General features: G+C 40.8%; 1 protein-coding gene across 1 annotated transcript in view; it reads left to right on the top strand.

Annotated features, from left to right (window-relative positions):
- ITPR3 (inositol 1,4,5-trisphosphate receptor type 3) overlaps window positions 1–25370 on the top strand; it is a 119578-nt gene that overhangs the window by 20677 nt on the left and 73531 nt on the right. The window contains exons 2-7 of the mRNA XM_074236536.1: window positions 2675–2745; window positions 13179–13300; window positions 20977–21063; window positions 22709–22867; window positions 23192–23290; window positions 23638–23721. Coding sequence (XP_074092637.1) covers window positions 2675–2745; window positions 13179–13300; window positions 20977–21063; window positions 22709–22867; window positions 23192–23290; window positions 23638–23721 — 622 coding nt within the window. The remainder of the gene's footprint in view (window positions 1–2674; window positions 2746–13178; window positions 13301–20976; window positions 21064–22708; window positions 22868–23191; window positions 23291–23637; window positions 23722–25370) is intronic.

Genomic DNA, 25370 nt, shown 5'->3' with positions numbered 1-25370 from the left:
TCAGTATTCCCTTCTGTAAAATGGGAATTAGATGACTTATAAATTTTTGATGCTGAAATCCTAGCTGAGAGACCCTGAACCATTTAAATTTTATTTAAACAGTTGCTTTATTGAGAGGCTTAACAATACAGACTGATGCTAGGGTTTCTGAACTGCTGAGGTCTCCATGGGGATTAACTTTAGGGGCCAGGGGCTTTTCTAGAGTTTATGCTACTAGTTGGAGATATGAAGAGAGGACAAGTAGAAGTCATGATTCTTCCTATTTCTTTTCTATTTGTTCAGTGTGCAACTTAAATGTGAGCTCGATAATGGATCACTGTGGGTGAATAGACTTCCCTTCCCTCTGTTTCTGCCCCTCTAACTTCCACCCATCTTTAAGGTCTGGAAAGATTAGGCGTCAGCCTCTGCATGATGTCTTCTGGTGACAATTCTATCTCATTGGAATTGAAGATCTATTATGTTTTTACTGGGGAGAAAGGAGAAAATGAAAGAAAAAAAGAGAAGTAGAGAATAGATAGAAGTAGCTTTATGGTGTATCAGAGGAGAGAAACCTTGGGAGAGGATGAATGAATGAAAAAAAGTATTTATTAAATGCTTATTATTTTCAATAATAATTATGCTAAGCTCTTGGAGGATACATAGCTGGAAGGAGCCTTGGAGACCATCTAGACCAACATCTCTATTTTAAAGATGCGGAAACAGGTCCAGACAGTTTAAGTGATTTAGACAACAAACCTAGATCCTTTGGCCCAGAAGACAATGAATGCCCCTACCAATGTAACACAGTACTTTTTGTAAATTTTCTTGTTTATAGTCATAAGACCCATAGAATGTCAGAGATGGAAGGGACTTTTGGAATCATTCAGTCCAATCTCCTTATTCTACAGATGGAGGAAGTGAGATCCAAAAAGGAAGATCTTGTTTGCCTTTTGGCGATTGTGAGATAGCCAGCCAGACAACTGGATAGACAGAAGGATAGGAAGACACTCATACAGATCTTGGTCCTGAGACCCCTCCTCATTCTATCCCCAAAATAGGTACATTCATACAACAAAACACATCTTCAGTAGGTAGTCATTACCCCAACTCCTCTTCCTGAGATTTCCTCTATTTTTGCTCAACCTAAGGGCAAAAATACATTAATCATGTATATTTTATTTATGTATAACCCATCATGCGTAGGTTTAATGTGTGCTGGGACCCTTTCTGAAAGTGAGTGTCTCCCAGTTCTCATGGATTGAGGAATCAATCACCCTTCTATTCAGGAAGGTGCAGGACTCAGGTCATAAATGCCAATTTCGTAAATGATTGCTGTGAAGTCTCCTAAGGAAAATTAAATTTTCTCCACCTTTTTTTTTCATACTTACTATCCTTTCTCCCCTCATCCCCCACCCCCACTTCTGCCCTGAACCCTGGTCCTTCTCTCTTGGTGGGGGGGAAGGGGGAATGATCTAAAAAATTCAGTTCCTTTGAGGAATTAGAGACTTTTCCTCTGGGATATTTACATTTTAGAAAAAGAATTTGGAGAAAGCAGTGCTTTACTGGAATTGGCAAAATCCTAATGGAGATACTTCAGGCATTTGGAAGGAGTTTCCTTGTTTGCTTCTGAATATGTTGGGGGGAAATTTCTGGCATCCCCTATATCATACTATTGCTACCTTAGAGGTTGTGAGGGAGGGAGTCTGTGGTGGAACAAGAAATGGGGGAAATCTTTCTATTTGTTGACAAGACCATAGATTTTGAGTAGGAAGGGGTCTTAAAGATCATCTAAGTTGAATTTCATTCTACAGATAAAGAAACTGAGACTTCCAAAGAATAAATGAATTGCCTAGGGTTGCATACTCACAGTGGCATAGCCAGGATTCAGTTCATGTAGTCTTCCCTGCTCTCCCTATCTCACTCCATGCTGAAAGGAATTTGAGGAAGTCTTAAGTGTAGTTGAGAAGATACTCATCAATTGGTATGATTGAATGAGTTATGGTATATAATTATGGTGCAAATTTTCCTGCAAAATCTTACTGTACTATAAGAGGACAAGCCTGAAAAAACATGCCTGAAATAATACAGAGTGAAATGAGCAGAAAAAAAAGAAAGTTGTAATAGCAATGTTGTTCAAAGAGTAACTGTGAACTGTGAATGGCTAAGCTATTCTGAGAAATAGAAATATTCAAATCAACTGCAGAGGATTTAGGAAGGAAAATCCTTTCTCTCCAGAAAAAGAGAACTGATTTATGAAAGTAAGTATTGTATAGTGACACACACACACACACACACACACACACACAGAGTGTTGGCCTTCTCTAATGTAGGGTTGGGAAGGGGGAGGAAAGGAGACTATTAGAACTCAAAAATTAACAAAAAAATTTTTTTTAAAAAGAAGCTGTATAGTATGTAAAAACTATTGACTTTGGAGTAAGAGTACTTTGTATCTAGTACCTGCTTCTGTTACTACCTGTGTGATCTTGGGCAAATTGTAACCTCTCTGGGCTTCTTTTTCTTCAACTGTAAATGAAGGGGTTGGATCACATGGTCTCTAAGGCCCTTCCAGCTCTCAACCTGTGATCCTGTGATCTTACTCAATATTGAGTCCCCTAATTGCACATAAAGTTGAAGGCACTCAGTAAAATGTTTGTTGGATTGAATTTATTGTTGATGGTGTTGCTCTGTTTCATAGGCTGGTGGATGATCGCTGTGTGGTGGAACCAGCTGCTGGTGATCTGGAAAACCCACCAAAGAAGTTCCGAGGTAAACCTTTCAACCAGCCTGCCCTGAACAGTATGACAAGAATTAGGAAGATTTGGTGTGGGAGTGTGTGTGTGGGGGGTCCTAACGCCTTTGGGCATCTGTCTCTTGATCTCTGCTTCCAGCTTGCCTTCAGAGAATCCAAGAAGCTTATCACTAAAGCTTTCTTTCCCACTTCCTGGGGTTATCACATCCCTCTATTGGACCAAAAACTTCATGAACCTTTTTTCAGAAGTTCAAATCTGGTCTCAAACACTTTGAGTATGACCCTGGGCGAGTTACTTAAACCTGTTTGCCTCAGTTTTTTCATCTATGAAATGAACTATAGTAGAAAATAGTAAATCCCACATAGGGTCGGGAAGAATCAGACACAACTGAAAATGATTGAACAACAAGAACATTAGTGGGGAGTTGTTCTCTATAATCTGGGATAGGAGACAGTGGGGTTGACAGAAAATGTAGTGAATTAGTCAACCTTGGAATCAGGAACCCTGGGTTTGTCTCAACCTTTTCTAGTAGTAAAAAGACCCCTTTTTAACATCAAAAATTTTCATAGACCATTCTTTCCCACAGGATACCCAGGATTGTAATTATTCTTTAATTTAGAAAATATGTGATTGCCCATGAATCCCTTTAATACTAAGAATCATAAGGCCTGCTCTTCTGACTGAACTTTTCATGTAAGGCCAAACTGCTTACCTCACTCATGACTTGGTTCTCTCTCCCAATGTTTCTTTCACTTCCTTACCCATTGCCTTGTCCCTTGAACTGGAACAAAACTCCTGGGCCTCACCCCCCTTCAGAGCTTCTCTTTAGGTATTGCCTTTACCTGGTAGAATCTAAGCTCTTTGGGGTTAGGGATGATCTAATTTGTTTTTATTTGTATCTTTTGAGCTTGTTATGTGCCTAATAAATGATAAACATTTACTATATGTAATTCTTTTTCTCGGTATCTGTCTTACTGTCTGTCTCTGTCTTTCTGTTCCTGTTTCTGCATCAGTCATCACTGTCTAATAGCTAATAATTATATAGACTTGGAGGTTTTCAAAGCACTTTTACATATATTATCTCATTTGATCCCTTGAAACAATTCCATAGCTACTCCTGATCCCCTCTCCTACCAGAGGGGTCCTAATATAAGGTTTGGGAATTTTTGATTTAGAGTATGACTTCAGGCAAGTCATTTCCCCTCAATGGATCTCACATCTCTACTAGGTGAAGCCCTACCCTACTTACCTCACCTGGGTATTATGCCATTCAAAGGAGATCATGTGCCTGAAAATGCTTTACATGTTCAAGGTGTCATCCTCATTATTATTTTCTGTAACTGGGGAAGGAACAGAGACAGACAGAACCTTGGCATGATGGGTGAGGCCATGTGGGGTGGGGTAGGAGTGCAGGCAGGAACATGCTGGTTTTGCTTGCCACCATACTATTCCTGCCCACACAGGCTGCTCAGGGAGAGATTAGCCTGGGATTGTTCATCCAGAGATTCTGGGCCGTATACAGATTTTAAGGAAATCTGGATCCCATTCCCAGTCATTCTGCCTCCCCCCCCAACTAATTGGAAGGTGGGATATGGTGTTAGTGGGGATAGTGTCATTTGGATTCTGCTGCCAAATGGCCTAGGACTCAAAAAAGTCAGCAGGGAAGGAAAGATGGAAGTCATCCCTTTCCCTACCTCACATCAGATTCTTTGGTCCCCTGTACTCAGGCTTTTTCCTAAGGGGATCTAACTATACTTGTAGACCTGCTGACTACCATACAATTATGGGGTGAGGGAAGGAACACTTAAATATATAGGCCTGACTTCCTGGGGATCTCCCCTGGGGATCTTAGTCTGTTAAAAATTATTGCCTAGATAGAGCCTTTGTTGACAAGGACCAGAGAGGGGAGTGGTCCATGCCCCATCATGTCTTGACTGACAGGTCTAAGTGACCCAATCTAGAAAAATGTCTTATTAGGCTCAAAATTGAAAGAAATTTGTGTTCAGGTTTGACTGTGTTTGCAGATCTAATTGAATTTTCTCTCACAATGGACCCCAAGGGTTAAGAACTATCAGATACAAGAACAGAAGAGACAAGGATGGCTTTCCAGAACTTAAATGCCATAACCTAGACCCCCAGCTAGTTGACAGATCCAAGTCTATTGGTTTCATTTAGAGCCAGACAGATTTAGGTTAGACAGTGCTAGCAAGAATTACAGCTGAATGCCTTGAAGTTTCTGGCAGGATCTTGAGAAGTCCCTTTCTTGTTACAGGGAGTTGTCCCCTTGGGAATGTGGGATTCCTTCTAGGGTTTTCCTCTCTGGGTTTTGCTGAAAGAGTAGAATATGGGAATGTAGAAGTGTGTGTGTATGTGTGGTGTGTGTGTGTGTGTGTGTGTGTGTGTGTGAGAGAGAGAGAGAGAGAGAGAGAGAGAGAGACAGAGAGATCGGAGATCAATCCAGGGAGAAAAAGACTGGTAGAGAAAGATAGATAGAAAATGACCATGAGAAAGAAAAAAGAGAATTAATAAGAATAAAGAAAGAGGATGTTTAAATCATAGAGCCATAGGGAGACAGACACAGATAGGGAAAGAGGCTGAAAGAGAAAGGGGACAGAAGAGAGAACACGAATAAGTGGGGAGAGAGGAGAAAGAGAAAGAAAAATAAAGTAGTAGGTATTTGTCTTTGTGGAGGAGGACTATGTTGCTGGAAGGATCTGTTCATTTAGGTATGTGTGTTTATATGCTTTGAGTGTGTTTGCTTCAACAAAAGGTTTGTGTGTGTGTGTGTGTGTGTGTGTGTGTGTGTGTCTGTTGGGGATATGTCAGGAAAGTGGGTGTGGCAGAAGATTTGCCTGGGGGCTGGAGTTGAGAGAGTTTGAGGCCAATTTCCAATAACAAAAAAACTACTTTGCTGAACAAATGCTGCATTGACTCCCCTACTCTTTCCTCCCCCCTCCTCTCCATTTCCCCAAAGCTAGGGAGTGGCACCATCCAGATCTGAGGCCAGAATAAGGGCTCTCCCCCTTCCCTGCTTCTAGTATGTCTAAAGCAGGGGTCTATATGCCCCCATTTCATTTCTGAAAAGTGCCAGGTTCTACTATCACCTTGTCATGAGCCCTCTCTACTGTGCTCTGGGATAGTGGTGGGGGAGAGGAGTTGACCTCCAACCTAGGGTCTATCTAGACCTTGGGAGAAAGTACCCTCCCTCCCCTTTAGTCTGGTCTCTATAACTACTGGTCTTGCCTGGGGTGGGGCTGCCAATGGAAGAGGCAGTGCCAAGCAGAGGTGGCGTGGTTAGGGCGGGCAGAAGTGTCTCTGGACTCCTCTTCAACCCTTATTTGGAGCCAGGGCAATTGTCTGCCTGGCATAAAGGGGAGTCATTGTTCTCTGGGTGGGTGGGGGGAATCTAGGTATCTGGTACCCTTGCCAATCTTTGCCCACCCATCTCCTGCTTCTGACTTCTCTAATTTAGGATTGGGATAGAGAAGGGGGGTGATAAATACCAAGAGGAGTCACTGTATTTATTGGTTGGTATTAGTTTGGGGACATTTCTATCTATTCCCAGCAGTCATTCACTCCCATCACAAATGCCTTCCCAAAGGCCTCAGGCCTGGGTAAGGGCATGGTTGGACATTCAGGCTGATAGACAGTAAATTAATAATATCCAAATACTGTTATGTCCATTGCACATTTAACCCCTCTGGAGTTTTCCTCTTTCAGAGCCAACTCACAGAACCTAGTTCTGCCTTGACATCCCTTGGCCATTGGCCATTGGTATCTGGCTACCCCTGTGGCCAGTGGTGAAGTCATAGAGCAGACTGTTGAAGTTGGGAGGATAACCCCATCATTATCAAATTTTATATGAAATTGAGATACAGAGCAAGGTCTAACTTGTAAATGAGACCTTTCCTAGTCCTTTCAATTGCAAGTTCTGCTCCCTTCTCCAAATTACTTTCTTTTGGGGCGGCTAGGTGGCGAAGTGGACAAAGCACCCGCCTTGGAGTCAGGAGTACCTGGGTTCAAATTCGGTGTCAGACACTTAATAATTACCTAGCTGTGTGGCCTTGGGCAAGCCACTTAACCCCATTTGCCTTGCAAAAAAAAACAAATCCCAAATTACTTTCTATTTACTTTATATTTTTGTACTTGTTTTCCCTTACTTTTCGAGGACAGGAACTAATTTATTTTGGTTTGTGTTCCTGAGTAGGAGTTTAATAAATGCTTATTAAGCAAATTAGTGGAAGAGCCAAGCCGTTACTCCAAAGCTTTTGGAGAGTAGGTTCTAACAATTGGCAGGGTTAGGATGATCCCAGAGCACTAGAAGGCACATGGATTGGGGCCATGACCTTGATGTTCAGTAGCCTGGATGACTCAAGCTTCAGGGAACTTGGCCACGGGGCTGACAGTGCACTTCATCTTTTGTTAGCATTTTTAAGACTTTTACATGTTCATCCAACAAATAGGGAATAGAAGGGTTATTTATCCGTACTGTACATGTGAAGAAACTGAGATTTGGAGAAGAAATGGTTGACCAAATTCAGGGTTGGGATTTGAATTCATGTCTCCTGATTCTAAGTTCTGGTTCTTCCCACATCACATAATAATCAAAGAGATGATGTTGGAGATGGGATAGAGAATTTGGATGGAGGTGGGGGGAAGAAGGAGGTGCTTTTTAGGCTTTCCATTTTGCCCAGGTCAGTATCCTTCTACAGATATTCTCTTTTTTTCTCCCTTACTTCCCTCCCCAACACACACACACACACACACTCAATCACACTCAGAGCCCTCTGGGTTTGTCAGAAGCTGTAATAAGTCCCATGTTGTATCTCCAAGCCTCAGGGGTTATTAGCTCCTGCTTGGCTCTCTTTCCGTTACAGCCTCCTCCAAAACCGGTCCCAAGTCCTGACATGCTTAGAGAGCAAGCTGAAATGCCAGAGCTCAGCATCTCTAGAGTTGTGGCAGTCTGAGCTTCCTTGTTACATGTTGGTGCTATATTTGTATGTATGTATGTACATATATGTGGTATGTGTTTGAGCAGGCAGATGTGTCCTGACTGGCTCCATTATTTGCACTCTCTCCCCCTTTCTCCTTCATCTTAACATTCTTCTGTCCCTTCTTGTTTTAGGGTTTCTGGATCCCTGATTCTTCAGGCGATGCTATCCAGAGCTGCCCCAGTGTAGTGTAGCCCTCCCAAAGGGGACCCCTTCTGGGGCTTTCCTTAAGAGGCAACTGCAGTAGTTGGCACTCAAACTTAACCCTTTCTTTCAATTCAATAATCCAGTAAACTTTCATTAAGTCCTTACTATGAGCTAGGGAATGTGCAAAGAGCTGGGTACATAAAGATAGACAGTTTACCATTAAAGAACTGGAAGCTGGAACCCCTACATAAGCAAGTAATTAGAAAGTGTAGACCAAGTAATACAAAGTACTTCCCAAGAAGGTGAGAGTGATAATAATAGTAGAACCATGGAAGGACTCTGGTAGAAAGTGGTACCTGAACTGTGTTTTAAAGAAAGTTAGGGATTATATGAGGAAGAGATAAAGAATGAATGCATTCCCAAAATGATGGGCAGCCTGGACCAAGGCAGATGCATTATGTACAGGAAACAGCTAGCAGGGTACTCTTAAGGGTATCATGAGCAAAATTATATGAAATTAATCTTGAAGGGGAGCCAATGGAAGAAGGTTCTAAATACAGGTTCAGGCATTTTATCTTTGAAGCAATAGGAAGCTATTAAAATTTTTTGAAGGAGGTGAAGCATGAAATGATCATAAGTGTTTTTTAGGAATGTAGATTGGGCAGTTGTGTGGAGTATGGATGGAAGACAGGAAAGTTTGAAGGCATAGAAGCCAATTTGAAGGGGGTTGCAATAGTTTAGGCAAGGTGAAATAAGGCCTGAATTAGCTTGGTGGTGGCTCTATGAGTATAAAGAAGAGAACATTTCAAGAAATGTTGTGCAGGTCAATAGAACATGGCAGCTGGCTGTAGAAGATGAGATTGAAGATTCAAGGATGGCTATGATTGCAAACTGTGTGACTTCAAGAATGGTGGTGATTTTGATAGAAATAGGAAAGTTTGGAGGAACGTTTTTTTTTTAAGATAAATATATAGTGAGTTTAGATTTATTGAGTTTGAGATGTCTTTCCAGGCTATACAGATGAAGCTGTCCTGCATGTAGCTGGTAATGTGAAACTAAAGATCAATGGAGGGATTGGGGCTGAATATGAAGATTTGGTTATTAACTACATAGAAATTTGGTTATTAACTACATAGAAATGAATTTGATGAGGTCACCTAGGCAGGGTATATGTAGGAATTATAGAGAAGAGGGCTTAGGACAGGGCCTCATAGTGGGTTGAAGGAAGATGATAAATTAGCAAAGGAAACTGTATTGAAAGGGAACAACAGAATTAAAGATAGCATTGTTATAGAAATTAAGGGGAGGCAACTAGGTGGCTCAGTGAATAGAGTCAGGAGGACCTGTGTTCAAATGTGGCCTCAGATGCTTAATAATTACCTAGCTGTGTGACCCTTGGAAAAAGCACTTAACCCCATTGCCTTGCAGGAAAAAAAAAAGGAATTAAGGGAGGAGAGATCATCTGAGAGGATGGAGTGGTTTACTGTGTCAAAAACTAGAGGGTCAAACAGCACCAAGAAAGGGCCATTACATTAGGATTTAGGAGATCATTGGTTATCTTTTTTTTTTTTTTTAGGTTTTTGCAGGGCAAATGGGGTTAAAGTGACTTGCCCAAGGCCACACAGCTAGGTAATTATTAAGTGTCTGAGGCCGGATTTGAACTCAGGTACTCCTGACTCCAGGGCCGGTGCTCTATCCACTACACCACCTAGCCACTCCTGATCATTGGTTATCTTTAAGAAGCAGTTTCAATTGAGTGGTATGGTCAGGAATCAAACTGTAAGGGATTGAGAAGTGAAAGGAAGGGAAATATATAGACATTGATGATCCTTTCTAGGAATTTGTGCAAAGGAGAAGGAATATAGAATTATAGCTTGTGGAAATGGCAAGGACAGATTTTTTTTAAGATCAGGAGACTTGGGCATGTATGAAGGCTTTGGGAGAAGAACCAAAGTATAGGAGAGATTGAAGATGAGAGGAAGGGTTTGATCAAGGGACAAATCCATGGAGATGAATTGAATGGATGGGATTAAGAGATGGGATTAGCCTTGATAAGAGGGTCCTCTTCTTAATCAAAGATAAAGGCAGAAAGAATTGGGAGCTCATGAATAGGAGAGTCTTCTGAGAGGAAAGGTAGAAAACTTGGTAGTGAGGAGAGGGAAGGTTCAGAGAAGCCACTGTTGGAGAATGTAATATAGAAGAATGATGATGATGTTTGTCTTGCAATCTTAATGAAGACCATGAGATCAGGGGAGGTGATGTTATGACAAGCACATGAATTGGATTTGAGTGAGAGGGTACAGTGCTAAATTATCAGCCTCATTTTCTTCTCCAGAGTCATCTGGGTCCAGTGGCCAGATATGTATCAGGACTACTGGAGATAGCTCTGGATGTGAGGCAATCAGGATTAAATGACTTGCCCAAGGTCATACTGTTAGTAAGTATCAAATGTCTGAGGCTGAATTCAGACTCCTGTCCTACTGACTTCAAGACCCAGCTGCCCTTTATTGAAGAAGCAAGCTGTATAATAGTGAGGGCCCAATTAAGATTAGATGACATAAATTCCATGGTTAGGCTTTATCTAGTGATAGGAAAAGGAGATAAGTATTTAAAGGGTAGTTGATAGTGTATGATTGAACTGTCAATCAAAGGGTCAGGATTGTGAAGGAAGATAAATGACATTATAGAAGAGAAGATGGACTATGGTATGGGAAAGAAAGAATGGGAGGAAAAGGGAAAAGAGAGGAAGAGAAAGAGAGAAGGAGAAAGAGATCAGGAAGTGGTGGCACAGTGGATGATAGAGCACTGACCCTGGAGTCAGGAGGACCTGAGTTCAAATTTTACTTCCAATACTTTATATTTACTAGCTGTGACCTTGGGCTAGTTACTTAACCCCATTGCCTTTCCCAGATCCAGTTGTTTCCATCTGTCTCCTCTATTACATTTCTGAAAGGTAGGGCTAATCTCCCACCACATTTCAGCCCATTGATATACCCTGAGGTCACTGTCCTAAATTCAGGGACTGTGTCCCACATTGCCTTCCGATTGTTTAAGCTCTAGGAAAGGAAGCTCCAGTTCTGTTCTCTTCACTCTGTATCAGTTCATACAAGTCTTCCAGGTTTCTCTGAAACTATTTCCTTCATCATTTCTTACAGTACAATTTGTCATTCAGTTATTTCATTTCAGTCACATCTGACTCTTAGTGACCCATTTGAGGTTTTCTTGTCAAAGATAACCAGAGTGGTTTACCATTTCCTTCTCCTAAGCTCATTTTATAGATGAGGAACTGAGGCTAATGGGGTTAACTGACTTTCTCAGGGTCACGAAGCTAGTAAGAATGTTTTTTTTTTTTTTTTGGCAAGGCAAATGGGGTTAAGTGGCTTGCCTAAGGCCACACAGCTAGGTAATTATTAAGTGTCTGAGACCGGATTTGAACCCAGGTACTCCTGACTCCAGGGCCGGTGCTTTATCCACTGCACCACCTAGCCACCCCAAGCTAGTAAGAATCTGAAGTCAGAGTTGAACTCAAGATTCCAAGTCCTACATTCTATCCACAGCACATTAATATTATTCTGTTATAATTTATTCATCTGTTTCACAATTAATGGACATCCCCTTAATTTCCAATCTTTTTCCACCACAAAAGGAACTGCTAAAATATTTTTCTACATATGAGTCATTTTCCTCTTTTTTTTGTTTTTGATTCTTTTGGGGGTATAAACCTAGTAGTGTTAGTGCTAGGTCAAAGGATATGCAGTTTGCTTACTTTTGGAACATAGTTTCAATATGTTTTCCAGAAAGACTAGTCCCAGTTCCACCAGCAATGCATGAATGTGTCTGTTTTTGCCTTCTAAAATTTATCTTAAGATTTTTTGATCAGCTTTGCCAATCAAATGAACGGTAAAGAGGGGAAGGAACCTTAATATTGATTTACTTTGCTTTTCTTTAATTATTAGTGATTAGATAATTTTTTCATAGGGTAATGATATTTTGGATTTTTTTTCTTAAGAAAATACTCTCTTTTCTAATATCTTTTCATGGATGCTCATCTTGTTTCTCAACTAGACCTTGAGCTCCCAAGTGGAGGGAATGGGTCTGACACATCCTTGTGTGTTCTAGAGGACTGTTCCTAAAGCAAGTTAGTATGTATTCATTAGAGTGAAATCACCGATTAAACACATTATACCTGAAGAGAATAGATAAGCAAAGGAAGAAGGGAGAAAGATAAGGAAGAGAAAGAAAGTAAGGGAAGAGAAGATGAGTGCTTCAAATAGGCATGCTGGTATCTGAGGCCTTGGGGTAAGACCCTAGTAAGAATAAATCCTGAAAGCCCAACTCTGATCCTGTTAGGCTCTGTCTGCCTGCCTCATGGGCAAAGCGCCAAAAACCTGTGAGCTGTTGTTCAGACTTGAGTCATACACCCAGTTTAGTAGTCTCTAATCAGAGGGTAAAAGCAGCTCCCACCCTACCCTACCCTACTCATCTGTACAATGAGGCATTAGATTATATGATTTCTGAGGTTGCTTCCAACTCTAAATCCATGGTCATTTGGGCCTAATCAATCTCCTAGAGCTTTTGCTTCTGAAATTCTATTCACCTCCCTTTCCAACTCTGTTTCCTCAATCTACTTTCTTTGTGACTTGGATGTCACCTCCATGAAACCTTTGACTCCCTCAGCTGAAAATGTGCTCTCCTTTCTTTGAACTTCATCCTTACCCTTCTTCAGAGCGCTTTCATTGGCTCTATTCTATGTGGTAATTATCTGTATAAATGTCTGATTCTTCTTCCTTATGTTCAGTTTTCTTAAAGGCAGGGGTTAATGTGTGTTTGTCTTTTCCTTTCAGAGTTGAGCACAAAAACATTAATTCATGAGATCTTAACACTAAAGAGTCATATGTTTGGACCATTGAATTGATATGAACTTTTGTCCAGACTATACAATAACCTTCCCTAGGTAACCCATTGCCCTGAGGCACTATATTATATCATATTCCACCTGGGCTGCTTTCCCAGTCCCAAGCATTTTTTTAATTTAATCATCTAGTGTCAGAACTGGAAGAGACCATACTAATCAACTTTTATAAAGGAGAAAACTGAAGTTCAGAAAGTGGGAAGTGATTACTCAGAATTCACACAACAGAGTCAGGACTCAAACTCAGCCTTTCAGACTGAGACAGTCAAGGGCTCTTTTTATGACTTTCTAATATAATAACTGTGGCCCCCAAAGTGTGAACTATTCCCCCAAATAGCCTCTCTCTACCAGAAATCCCTTCCAATGTTATGCATCATTTCCCTTTGTCCTCCCTTTCAGACTGCCTCTTCAAGGTATGTCCCATGAACCGATATTCAGCCCAGAAGCAGTACTGGAAAGCCAAGCAGACCAAGCAGGACAAAGAGAAGATCTCCGATGTTGTCCTTCTACAGAAGCTCCAGGTGAGGGGAGAATAGAACCCTGGGGAGGATCTGCAAGAGGTCTTAAGAGATAAGACTGTTGGAGCACAGAGATGGATTGTCAGAGCCAGAAGCTATACTAACATATAGAATGTTTGAATGTAAAAATTCAATGCTGGAAGGAACTTGGAGACACGATAGACCAGCCCTATTCATTCATTCATTCATTCATTTATTTGTTAAGATTTTATTTATTTTTAGTTTTACAATTTTTCCCTTAATCTTAATTTCCCTCCCCTCACCCACCATAGAAGGCAATTTGCCAATCTTTACATTGTTTCCATGGTATACATTGATCCAAATTGAGTGTGATGAGAGAGAAATCATATCCTTAAGGAAGAAACATAAGGTATAAGAGATAGCAGTATCAGACAATAAGATACCAGGTTTTTTTTTTTTTTCTAAATTTAAGGTAATAGTCCTTGGTCTTTGTTCAAACTCCACAGTTTCTCTGGACACAGATGGTATTCTCCATTGCAGACAGCCCCAAATTGTCCCTGATTGTTGCACTGATGGAATGAACGAGTCCATCAAGCCAACCCTCTTAAAGTGACATGGTGGAGTGGCTAGGTGGCTCAGTGAATAGAGCACCAGCCCTGGAGTCAGGAGTACCTAAGTTCAAATCTGGCCTCAGACACTTAATAATTAATAATTACCTAGTTGTGTGGCCTTGGGCAAGTCACTTAACCCTGTTTGCCTTGCAAAAACCTAAAATAAATAGGAAAGAAAGAAAGAAAGAAAGAAAGAGAGAGACATGGTGAACCAGTGCTAGAACCCAGAAATCATAGTCTGATTTTTTACCTTTTACTAAAAGTGAATATTGTTAAATCATCATCAACTGCTTATTTTATCTCTAGTGTGCAGAAATTCTTTCCTTCCCATCTTTCTTTGCTTACAGTCTATCCTCTACTTCTCTGACCCTGCCCCAATCTGAGACCTGACCCTACTCCTTAATCTTTTTGTTCATTGTTCTGTCTGGACAAATGAGTGGTTGGACTTGACTTTGGCATGAAACTCTGACCTTGAGACTGCCTCCAATTTCACTTCCCAAGACTTGTAGTGCATTTAATCCCCTTCCTTGTTGCCTGATTGCTGTAGCCTGCATTGAGAGGATGGGCTCATGGGGGACAAGGGGCAGGGAGGATCAGCCTCCCACCCCAGCTGCCTGACAGATGTGAGCAGTACAGGAAGTGGGGGTGGTGGTGGACTGATTGCCTGTTAGAGAGTTATAAATAACTTCAAGTGTGTCTCTTCCTGGCCAGGAGGGGGGAGCAGGGTGGCCTGTCAGTCATAGGATTCTTTCCTACTTTGTGACAGGCAGAGGCTGTCTATGTTTTTTTTTTTTTTAAGGATTTTTTTCAAGGCAAATGGGGTTAAGTGGCTTGCCCAAGGCCACACAGCTAGGTAATTATTAAGTGTCTGAGGCCAGATTTGAACTTAGGTACTCCTGACTCCAGGGCTGGTGCTCTATCCACTGCGCCACCTACCTGCCCCCTCTGCGCCACCTAGCCACCCCTCTGCACCACCTAGCCGCCTCAGAGGCTGTCTATGTTGAATCAAATCCAAGTGTGTAAGAATACACTCTCATATAGACATGTACATGCTCAGATGAGTATTTGATCATTCAGAGATTCATACTTAATATATTTAGGGGTTAGTCCAGTATCTGCCATACAGAAGCCACATAATAAATGCTTCTTGATACTTTGCACACTCAGACCCAGGGGTTCACAAGCAGGAAGTCAAACACATTAACAGACTGGGGTCCATGATTGTGTCTATTTAAAAAAATTTTTTTGGAATATAATTGATTTCTTTGATCATTCTGTGCATTTTAGTTTATGTACTTAAAATTATTTTTCTGAAAAGGAATCCATAGATTGTCAAGGGAATCCATATCTCCCTTAACTTAGAATCACTGTTTAAACCCAAATATGTACAAATTCACTTCCCTGCTATGCTCTTTTGCATAAACACAGTCAAAGATATAGGAAGCAGAATAGCATGGTGCAAAAAGAACTGGACATGACTTTGGATGATCTGAGTTTGAATCCTTACGTTCCTACTTAAGAATTATGTATTCTTTTGTGAGTTGCTTCCCCTCTCTGGCTCTTAGTTTCCTTAGATAAGTAATGAATGTTGGACTCTGGTTTCTAGTGTGCCTTCCAATTTTGATAGTCCATGATCTGACATAGGTTTACACATGTGCTCACAAATACTCATTCTCTGATGCCTCATCATGACCATGGAGGTGACTCTGGATTCTTGAGGGCTTTGCCAGCTGAGCTCAAATGCTGGCAGGTTCTACTATGTAGGAAAGGTTTTGAATAGGGTCCTGGCAACAAAACCAAGTCTGTTTTCATGGGATCAGCCCAGTTAAGTATAGAGAGTCTCATTACCAGTAGGTTAAACACTTGAAGGTTCTTCATCTATGGCAACTTACGAAACCAAAAAGCTTTTATTATAACTACAAACATCAGCCTGGCTAAATGTGAGATCTAGTCACTAAGTACAAAGAATTGAATTGTATCAATCGATATTCTGGAAGGTGCTGGTAAATTGTGATTATTTTAGATTCTCCTTGAAGAAGTCAATAAGAGAATGGTTTTATCATGAAGTCAGAGGCAACTAAATACATCATTTCATGGAATATTTGATCATCTTGTACTTCAATGCCCCTGATTTGTGCTTCCATAAAGATCACTGGAAATAATTGCCACCTATGTACCCACATTTAACATAAAAGATAAATAACTCACTCAAGTCTTCCAAATTAAACCAGTATATACTTTGATACTCAGTGATTTTAATTCAAAGGTGAAATAGGTGAGGAAAGTGAAGAGGGTAAAAATAATGTTGGGAAAATGGTCCAGGAATAAAGAATGAGAGAGGACAAAGACTATAGTCTACACAGAAACCTCACAAATTTTTCTTTGAAAAAAGAATCATTTAGATTCTGAACTGGACAAAAAATAAAATCAATTATGTATTAACAGAGAAGAAAGTACTCATTACTGATGTGGGATCCATGTCTGAATTATCTATGTTTAGTGACACCATTGACTTTTTAGTCAAATAAATACACATAAATACAAATATACAAAATAAATATCCAATTAGGAGAAGTAATAAAAATAAGGGAAAAAAACATGATATACAATTAAAATGACTCCAACCTGACTTATTTAAACAAGGTATTGATCTTTTAAAAAAATGGAATATGGATAGGAAAAAAGGTTTTGGCACTGATCCTCTGAGAGGTTTAATTGATGTCAATGAAGAGACCAAAATAATTTAAGAAGCACTTTAGTCAGAAGATACTTATTTGACTTACATGCCAAGCAGAGATTTATGGCAGCCAAAGGCAACACTAGTTTAACATGTCGACTCATTTGTAAAAATCTTTTTTTTTTTTTTAAGTTTTTGCAAGGCAATGGGGTTAAGTGGCTTGCCCAAGGCCATATGGCTAGGTAATTATTAAGTGTCTGAGGTCGGATTTGAACTCAGGTACTCCTGACTCCAAGGCCAGTGCTCTATCCACTGTGCCACCTAGCCGCCCCTCATTTGTAAAAATCTTACAGAGAAAGCTGATGGAAGAATGTGAGCAATATCATAAAACAGAGAAGCATAAAAAAGAAGGGCAATCAGTTTAAAGAAAACTTGGCAAGGTACCCAACTAAGCAAAACCATACTGAGGTTATTGAGGGATGAACCTGAAAGGAGGACAATGAGCAGAAGAAGGAGGGAAAAGACCACCAAAAAGTTTTTCTTGTTTTTTAAATAACAAATTCTTTTCTCCAGGCAGCTACGCCCATGCTAACACTATGGTCCTAGATATTCTTATGGCATTAAAGAGATAGAGGAGGGAAGCAGTATTGTTGGCAACAGTAACAATGGGAAATGAAAATGGAGAGGGGACAGATTTAGAGAGTCAAGACAGAGAGAGTGAGAGCAGTGAGAGTGAAGACAAGTAAGGGGATCGGTAGACTTTGACCTCCATATCCCCAAGCTTTGGTGACTCCTCTCTGGCCCATCGATTCTTCTTCTAGCTCCCTCCCCTATGGATTGAAATTATATAGGACTGGAAAATGGAACAGTTTCTTTCACCTTTGGAATATCCAATGTAAATTTGAAATCTACAGCCCTTCCAAATCTTAAATCCCGATTTCATTGATTTTCAATCATGCCCTCTTTCTCACATGTTGCAGTGGAGATCTGTTCTCTAGTCACTGAACCTTAGACAAGGAGGTTATGGTCTCTGGGTTTTCATCTCACTAAACTTAGTGACACTTTGAGCTTGGAGGACAGAGATCCTGTAGTACATGTTCTCAGCCTAAAACAATCCTTGGTGAGCTCAGAGACCAGGCTTATTAACTATTCACCTTTCATAGACTTAAACTCAAAGACTCAGAGACTTGTGTAACAAGGGTAACAAAAGGAGCCTTGGCTGGACAATCACCAAATTTCACTTCCCATCTCAACTCTACCACTGACTCACTGTATAGCTTTGGGCAAATTACTTCTATTCTCTGAGTCTCATTTTCTCTTTTTGTAAAATAAAGCATTTGGACCACATGGTGGCTTCCATTCCCATTCAGTTTTGTAGTCTGAGTACATGTTCTATGGTTCTACAGTTGCAAGAAGGAATCTTGGAGATCAATGAAGAGATTATAGATTTATATCTGGAAGGGTCCTTAGGGGATCAGCAATGTTGCAGACTAGGTTTGGAAACAGAATATTTAGATTTCACATCCTGGATCTTATAACTTGTTACTTACTCAGTTTTCTTATCTGTAAAATAAGGGAGTTGGATATAATGACAACTAAGGGCCTTCCAAGTCTTTGATTGCTTCTATGATCTGATCTTAATGTTTAATATAGAGCCTGGAACTTTGTAGGTGTTTAAATGCTAGTTGATTGATTGACTGAGCTACTTCCCTTCCTTACTTTATAGATGAGGAAGGTGATACTAAGTAGCAGAACTAGGCCTAACATCTAGGCTGCCTGACTCCAAATCATGTTTTCTCTACAATATCCTAGGTCTCAGCTCTGGATTTCCAATCTGGACTTGGCCACCTACGGAGTGCCTGTCCCAGCTGGACTGGTTTTGAGTTTGGGAGTCACTGACTCATTTCAGATACTCTCAGGGATAAGGGCATCTGGGAATACCCTCGAGGGTGGCACTAACTCCCACCCCCAGATTTTAGGGAGCTGGGACATCTCTGGCCTCTCCCTCCCTGCCTGCCTGTCTGCCCTCCACCTCTCCTTTCTAAGAGAGAAAGTCTGCTGTGCTTTAGAAGGTCAGTGGGAGGATGGGGTGGGGGCAGGAAGAACTGAAATTAGTAGAAAGGAATTCCTGACTAAGAGGTGTGAGGGAACGCCTAGGGGAGACATTCTTCTTGTGAAAAAGGAAAACCATAGGAGAATCACCACTAGGTTTGAACTTTCCTTTGTGGTATAAATAATCATAGTTCATATTTATAGAGCCTTTGCTTTTTGGCTTAAAAAGTATCTAACTTGAAATTGTCCCATGGATGGGTAGTATGAGTGTTTTTATCTTCATTGGGATTGAGGTAAAGGAGATTGAAGCTCAGGGGGCCACATAGCTAGTTGGTATCAGAAGTGGGGTCATAGGAGCTGGTGAGGAATCTGAAGTTCTAGAAAACAGTAAATTGCTTAAGTTCATATAGGGAGTAAGTTTCAAAACTGAGATGGCAGAGGCAGACAGAGCTAGGATATAAATCTAATCAGTACCCTTGCTACTACTGTGTCACTTTTCTTTGAGTCCATTGGGTACTCTGGGGCCCACCAAGGAGAAAAAGCCTTTGTCAGAAGCAACAAGAGGTAGCACTGGAAAGGATGTGTAGTGCAATGGTATATGTGGGAGTAAAGAAAGGGGTGATGCATAACCTGGCCCAGGTTGAAGAGTATTCCTATAGAGTTTATACTGGCAGGAGATCCTCTGCTTCAACAAGGGGTGTGAGAGACACTCAATCCATCTGGGAAACCTTCCCTTGGAGGATTTTAAGAATGGATACATCATAATAAATGTTGGATTCTATTCAGATCCTTAGGTTTCTCTCATCTGTAATTAGCTTCATCTCCTCTCAGAACTGGCTCAAGGCAATTTGCCTTCTTCAGGCTAAGGACTTTCCTGTTTTTGTCTTTAACTCTTGAATCTTCAGCCTGAAATGGGGGGATTCTGGTCCTCCTGGCTCCTGAGGTCAGAAATCTGCTGCTCCTGTAGGTAATTATCCATGTCCCTCCTTCTCAACTACTTGTGTCATCATCGCTGATATCTTGGATTTAATACTCACTTATTTATTTCTCTTCTACCCATACTCAAGACCACAAGATTATTGTTTTCTAGGTGTTAATTCAGAAATTAAAAGAGAATATTTAATATTCTAGACATAGATAAGTAGGGAGGCAGTATGACAGTGGTTAGAGAGGGAACTAGCCTCAAAGTCAGTAAGACCCGGATTCATATCTTGATTCTAATACATATTGACTGTGAGACCATGGGCAGATCACTTACTTTCTCATTGCTTCCCAAGCTACTGTCGAAGACTATAAATTACAGAACAGGAGCATTGGTATTTGAATTTCCTAGTTTAATGAAATCACTGATCCAGTGGTTAGAAAGAGAAATAGAAAAGTGAGTGGAAAAGAAGTCTATTTGATTCCTGACTAGATAAGATCTCAGCTTTCTACCTTCTTTGCCTGGGAGATGGATATTGTTGTGATCTTTACTCTCATCATGGCCCTCGAAGAAAATGACATGTGTTTGGAATATGCCTTGGATAGTTTTGTAATTTATTCACCTGGGCTTTGTGGAATGCTACTATTGGCCCATTCTTCCAATTCAAGGCTCATCCTCAGTCAATCAGGATGCCTCAAATGGGGTAGTGAATTTGGGGTACTTTACTCCTATTACTTTCAAAGTCTTTCATTATCATTGCTCATCCTTTCTCTCTAACCTTATCTTATTTTAATTCACCCTGAGATATAGTGTGACTTAATTGATTGAGAGCCTACCTCAGTCAGGAAGATGATTCTATGTTCCACCTTTCACTTATACTGACTGTGTAACCCTGAATAGGTTATTTAACCTCTCAGTGCTAAAGAGAATTCTCTAAGACTAGAAGTTGCAGAGCAGCATGATCTGTCCTGGTAGAGGGAGGGAGCTTTCTCACTGGGAGTTCTCTATAATAATAAAATCATGTATCTGACAAAAATAAACAAGTAACTCGTTAAACCAAATTCTCACTCCCATCCTCACCAGCCACCAAAGGAAAACTGAGGAAATATAAAACACTTTCTATAACCTTAAGTAGCTTAATACCCAGTCTGATAAATGGGTCACTCCCCAAAATTCACATCCTAGGATCTATTTCTTTGTAGAGAACTTATGCCACTTCTCTGCTTTCTTCAGTTTCCTCAGTTCTTTACACTGTCAGTCTATACTAGAAGAGGCTGACTGTTCCTGGAATAAGGAATAATGAGTTTCTGGCCTAAAGTTTATCTTTCATTTTCCATGATAACTTATTTAGGAAAGATGGAATATATTTTGTCACAGGGGCCAGGCTCTAGGGAGGGACCCATTTCTAATCCTTGTCTTACCATTGACTTCTTCTCAATTTGTATCTTTTTTGTAGCATGCTGCCCAAATGGAACAGAAGCAGAACGAGACAGAAAACAAGAAAGTTCATGGGGATGTGGTGAAGTATGGCAGCGTCATACAGGTAGAGACTCATATTCTCTATTTTTCACCATCAATGCTTCAGTGCCCTTCTTCCTTCATCCCCAACCTCCATCTCCATCTATCCTTCATGTCTCCCTTCATACATACTTGCTTGGAATTTGGTGCCCTATGAAAAAGATATGAACTTATCATTTCTCCTTTCTTTCCTTCTCTTCCTCCCCTCTTTCATCTGGAGGAAAACTGGAAGGAAGGACGATAACAAGAGGAAATATAGAGAATGGACAGGGGAAGGTGATCTAAGGCTATGTATGGTAAACTGACCCCTGGGACATAAGGATGTATGTGGGTGTGTGACCAGGTTGATTTGACTCTGTATTGTGATTTGTGTGCATCTTGGTATGGGTATTGTAACTCTGAATGTGACTGAGACCAGGGTATGATTCTGAATGAGTGAATTCATAACTCTTTAGGAAGACAATGTGATTGCTATGACTGTAAGACTTGGGTGTTATTTTATAAATGTATAGTTGTGACTTTATGAGATTAAAGTGTGATTTTTGTGTGGCTATAGGTTTGAATGTATTTGTGTGGTTTTGTGACTAAGTCACAAATGCATGACATAGTGACTAAAGCTTGTAATTTGTGTTTTTTAAACTTCATGTACTTCATGTAAGACTTCACAATTGTCATGGAATGTAGTGAGGAAACAAATATACCTTGAAATTTAGGGCCATATAACCTTGAATGCATCAGCAGAAGAATAAAGGAACTGAACATTTTCTTGACAAGTTAATTATAAGATTAGGCATTAATTTATTTTCACCATTTGCAGCAGCAGTCTAAGTTCCTCAAATTAGTGTAATAATATCGTGAGGGACTGGTTGAAAAGACAGGAACTTTCAGAGTATATCTTATGAGCCCTGATTCTGTATGTGATTAATAGGTATATGTGGGTATGTATTTTTTTGTTTATTGATTCCATCTGTGGTTTGTAAGTGATTGATTGTACATGTATATATTTTTTCATGGTTGTGAATCTGTGTGTGACCATGGGTGTGGTTGTGAATGTATTTTGGGAGGCAGCTAGATAGAATGCCAGGTCTGGTGTCAGGATGACTGATCCTTGTGGATTCAAATTTGGCTTTAGATATTTTTTAGCCATCTGACCCTGGACAAGTCATGTTTGCCTCAGTTTACTTATCTATTAAAATGATAAGCGATTGGAGAAGGAATAGCAAATCTCTCCAGTAACTTTGCCTAGAAAACCTCAAATGGGGTCACAAAGTCAGCCATGACTGAAAAGTGACTTAACTGAAATTTTTTGTGAATGTCTATTTTTTGGTGATTACGATCCTGTGTATTAACTGGATATTGTGATTGTGAATGTGTATTTTTTTTTGGCAACTGCATTTATAACTGTGATTCTGTCTGTGACTGACAGGTGTGATGTAAATATGTGAATTTATGATTGTGAGCCTGTGCATGAATAAATTTGAGTAACTGTGTGTATAAGAGATTATATTTGTGAGTCTCTATGTATGTTTTCATATTCATGACATATGCATATATGGGCCCAGAGGTTGCTGTTGGCTTAGCTCTCTTTGTTGTATACCTGGCCCAGGGTCTCAGTCCTTGGAGTTGCTTATGACAATCTCCTATTCCTATCTCCCTTTCTTTCCTGCCAGCTCCTTCACATGAAAAGTAACAAATATTTGACTGTGAACAAGAGGCTACCAGCTTTACTGGAGAAGAATGCCATGAGGGTGACTCTGGATGCTACTGGCAATGAGGGCTCCTGGCTTTTTATCCAGCCTTTCTGGAAGCTTCGGAGCAATGGGGACAATGTGAGTCTCAAGCTGGGAACTGAGGCAGATCAGGAAGGTTGGCATTTCCTCAAATGACAGGTCAAAAGGCCCCATTAGTGACTGTGGCAACTGTATCTGGCATTTCTCCCACATCTTTGCTTTGGGTTCTTTTGGGGGGTGGACTGGGGTGAACATCTCTCCTCTAGTCTGTCACAGAAGGAAACCAAGGCCTACGGAGAAGGCTGGAAGGTCTGGAAGGAAAAGGATAGATTTCTGGTGCTATGGAAAACCACATGGCTTAAAAGGGAGGAAGTTCAGCCTTTTCTCCTTGCTACTTCTATTCTCCCCTGTTCTCCCACCCAGGTGGTTGTGGGAGACAAAGTGATATTGAACCCTGTCAATGCTGGACAGCCCTTGCACGCCAGCAACTATGAACTCAGTGACAATGCCGGCTGCAAAGAGGTGAGATGCAGAGGGATCGGGAGGGCTGCCTGTCACCTTTGTTTTGTCCTGTTCTTTACTCTTTTGAGGATACACTACTATGTGATTTGGATTGGTGAAGGTAACCTGCACAATTTCTACCATACTTTGATTTATTCCTTATTTGGGTCTCTCTTAGTGGATAGGAGAGATAGCAGTGAAGGTGTCTTATGGAATGTGGTATTCAGGCCCAGTCTAGGATTTAGAGGTGGAGGAGGTGCTTGCAGTTGTCCCTCTCTCAACTCTTTGGCAGATGCCTCTTCATGGCTCTCATAGTTCTTATCCTCTTAGTCACTTGAAACCTCATAGGATTCACTTTTTTTCACCAGGTCAACTCTGTCAACTGCAACACCAGTTGGAAAATCAACTTGTTCATGAAGTTCCGAGACCATCTGGAAGAGGTTTTGAAAGGGGTAAGAGCTCTAAAGAGAGGTTCTTCAAGATGGTGTACTTTGGCACAAGTGTAGAATCCCTGCTACTTTAGAGTCTGAGGCAAGTGGATTTCTGGAGCTAGGAATTCTGAGCTATAGTTGGCTAAGCTAATTAAGTATCTCTATTAAGTTCAGCATCAAAATGATGAAGCTCCAGGAGCAGGGAGCCTATCAGGTTGCCTAAGGAGACAGTCCAGATAGGAAATGGAGCAGGTCAAAGCTCTTAAACTAATAAGTAGAGATTTGGGACTTAAGAGCATCCCTGTTCTCCAGCCTGGGAGAGGTGGGGAGATCTAGGCTTTACAGGGGAAAAAAAAATCTACTTTTCAACTGTTTGTTGATTTCCCCAGTAGCACACTTTCTTCACTATTTGCATCCTTCCCCATGCTCCCTGTCCCAGTCTCTCCATCAATGCCTTGCTTACCTCTTTCCACTTCAGTCATCTATAGTGTCCTCTAGCTCTGCCTCCTGGCACAGCCCTCCTTTTCCCATCACTGCAGCTCTACCCTCCCCACCCTATCCTGGCTCTCCTTTGCACCTTTCACTCTTTGCTTGAACTTTACTTTTTTTCTACCCATAGCTTTGCCTTCCAGTCCTCTTCCTGGTACCTAAATCTCATTTACCCTTCCCAAACATTTCCCTTTAGACTTGCAGCCCTCTCTGAAACTCACTCTGCTAGCCTTGTTTCGTCCTCCAGTTTTGTATCTTTTTACCCTCTTCTTCCATTCTTTTCCCAATCTTGCCCCCCTTCTTTACCATGCTGTAGTTCAGTTGATTCAGTTGTGTCTGACTCTTTATGAACCGATGTACCCTACTGTCCAAGGAGTTTTCTTGGTATAGATATTGTAGTGGTTTGCCATTTCCTTCTCCAGTGGATTAAAAGTTAAAGTGACTTGCCTCAGGGTCACACAACTAGTAAATGTTTGAGGCTGGATTTGAAATCAGATCTCCCTGATTCCAGACCCAGTACTCTATCCACTGATCCCCAGATGCCTTTCTTTTCCTTAGTTCTCTTTCTAGGCAAGTATTCTGGAATTTTGGGGTTTCAGTTCTTTTTCCTGTGATTGTCTTTCTGGTTTTACTGTTATTACTTTCCCTTCCCCTCTCTCCAAAAAAATGTGCTTTTTGCCCTGTGTCTTCTGTGGCAGAAAGGATCTTCTCCCAAATGTATTGGATATGATGGCAACCCTGCCCAGCTGGGGAAGGAGTAATTACAATAGAAACTGGGCTTCAGATATGCTTGTATTTGAATTAAGAGAGTTCTATTTGACAAGTGGGTGAGGTGACAATCCTTCCAGAAGAGTTCCCAGAAGCATAAACTTATTGAGAAGGGGAGTGGTCATGAATAAGGAAGAAAAATTGAAACTTTAAAAATAAGTGATATCATACTGCAGAGTGAGCTGTTTGAAATGTAAATAAAAAGAATTCAAAAAGGAAGCTAGATGCTTAGTAATTGTAATGACCAATCTTGCCCCCTGAAAAAATATGAGGAACCGTTTTACTCCCTTTGGTAGAGAGGTAAGGGACCCTGGCTACATAATTGTGTATATACTGCCAGACAAGGTCATTGGGTCTGCTTGTTTTCTTTTGCTCCAAGAGAAGTGGTAGCATATCCATAACAGACTGTGATG

Source organism: Macrotis lagotis, chromosome 5 (genome assembly GCF_037893015.1).
Source record: "Macrotis lagotis isolate mMagLag1 chromosome 5, bilby.v1.9.chrom.fasta, whole genome shotgun sequence".
NCBI lineage: Eukaryota > Metazoa > Chordata > Mammalia > Peramelemorphia > Peramelidae > Macrotis > Macrotis lagotis.
This window is presented reverse-complemented; position numbering and strand designations above follow the sequence as displayed.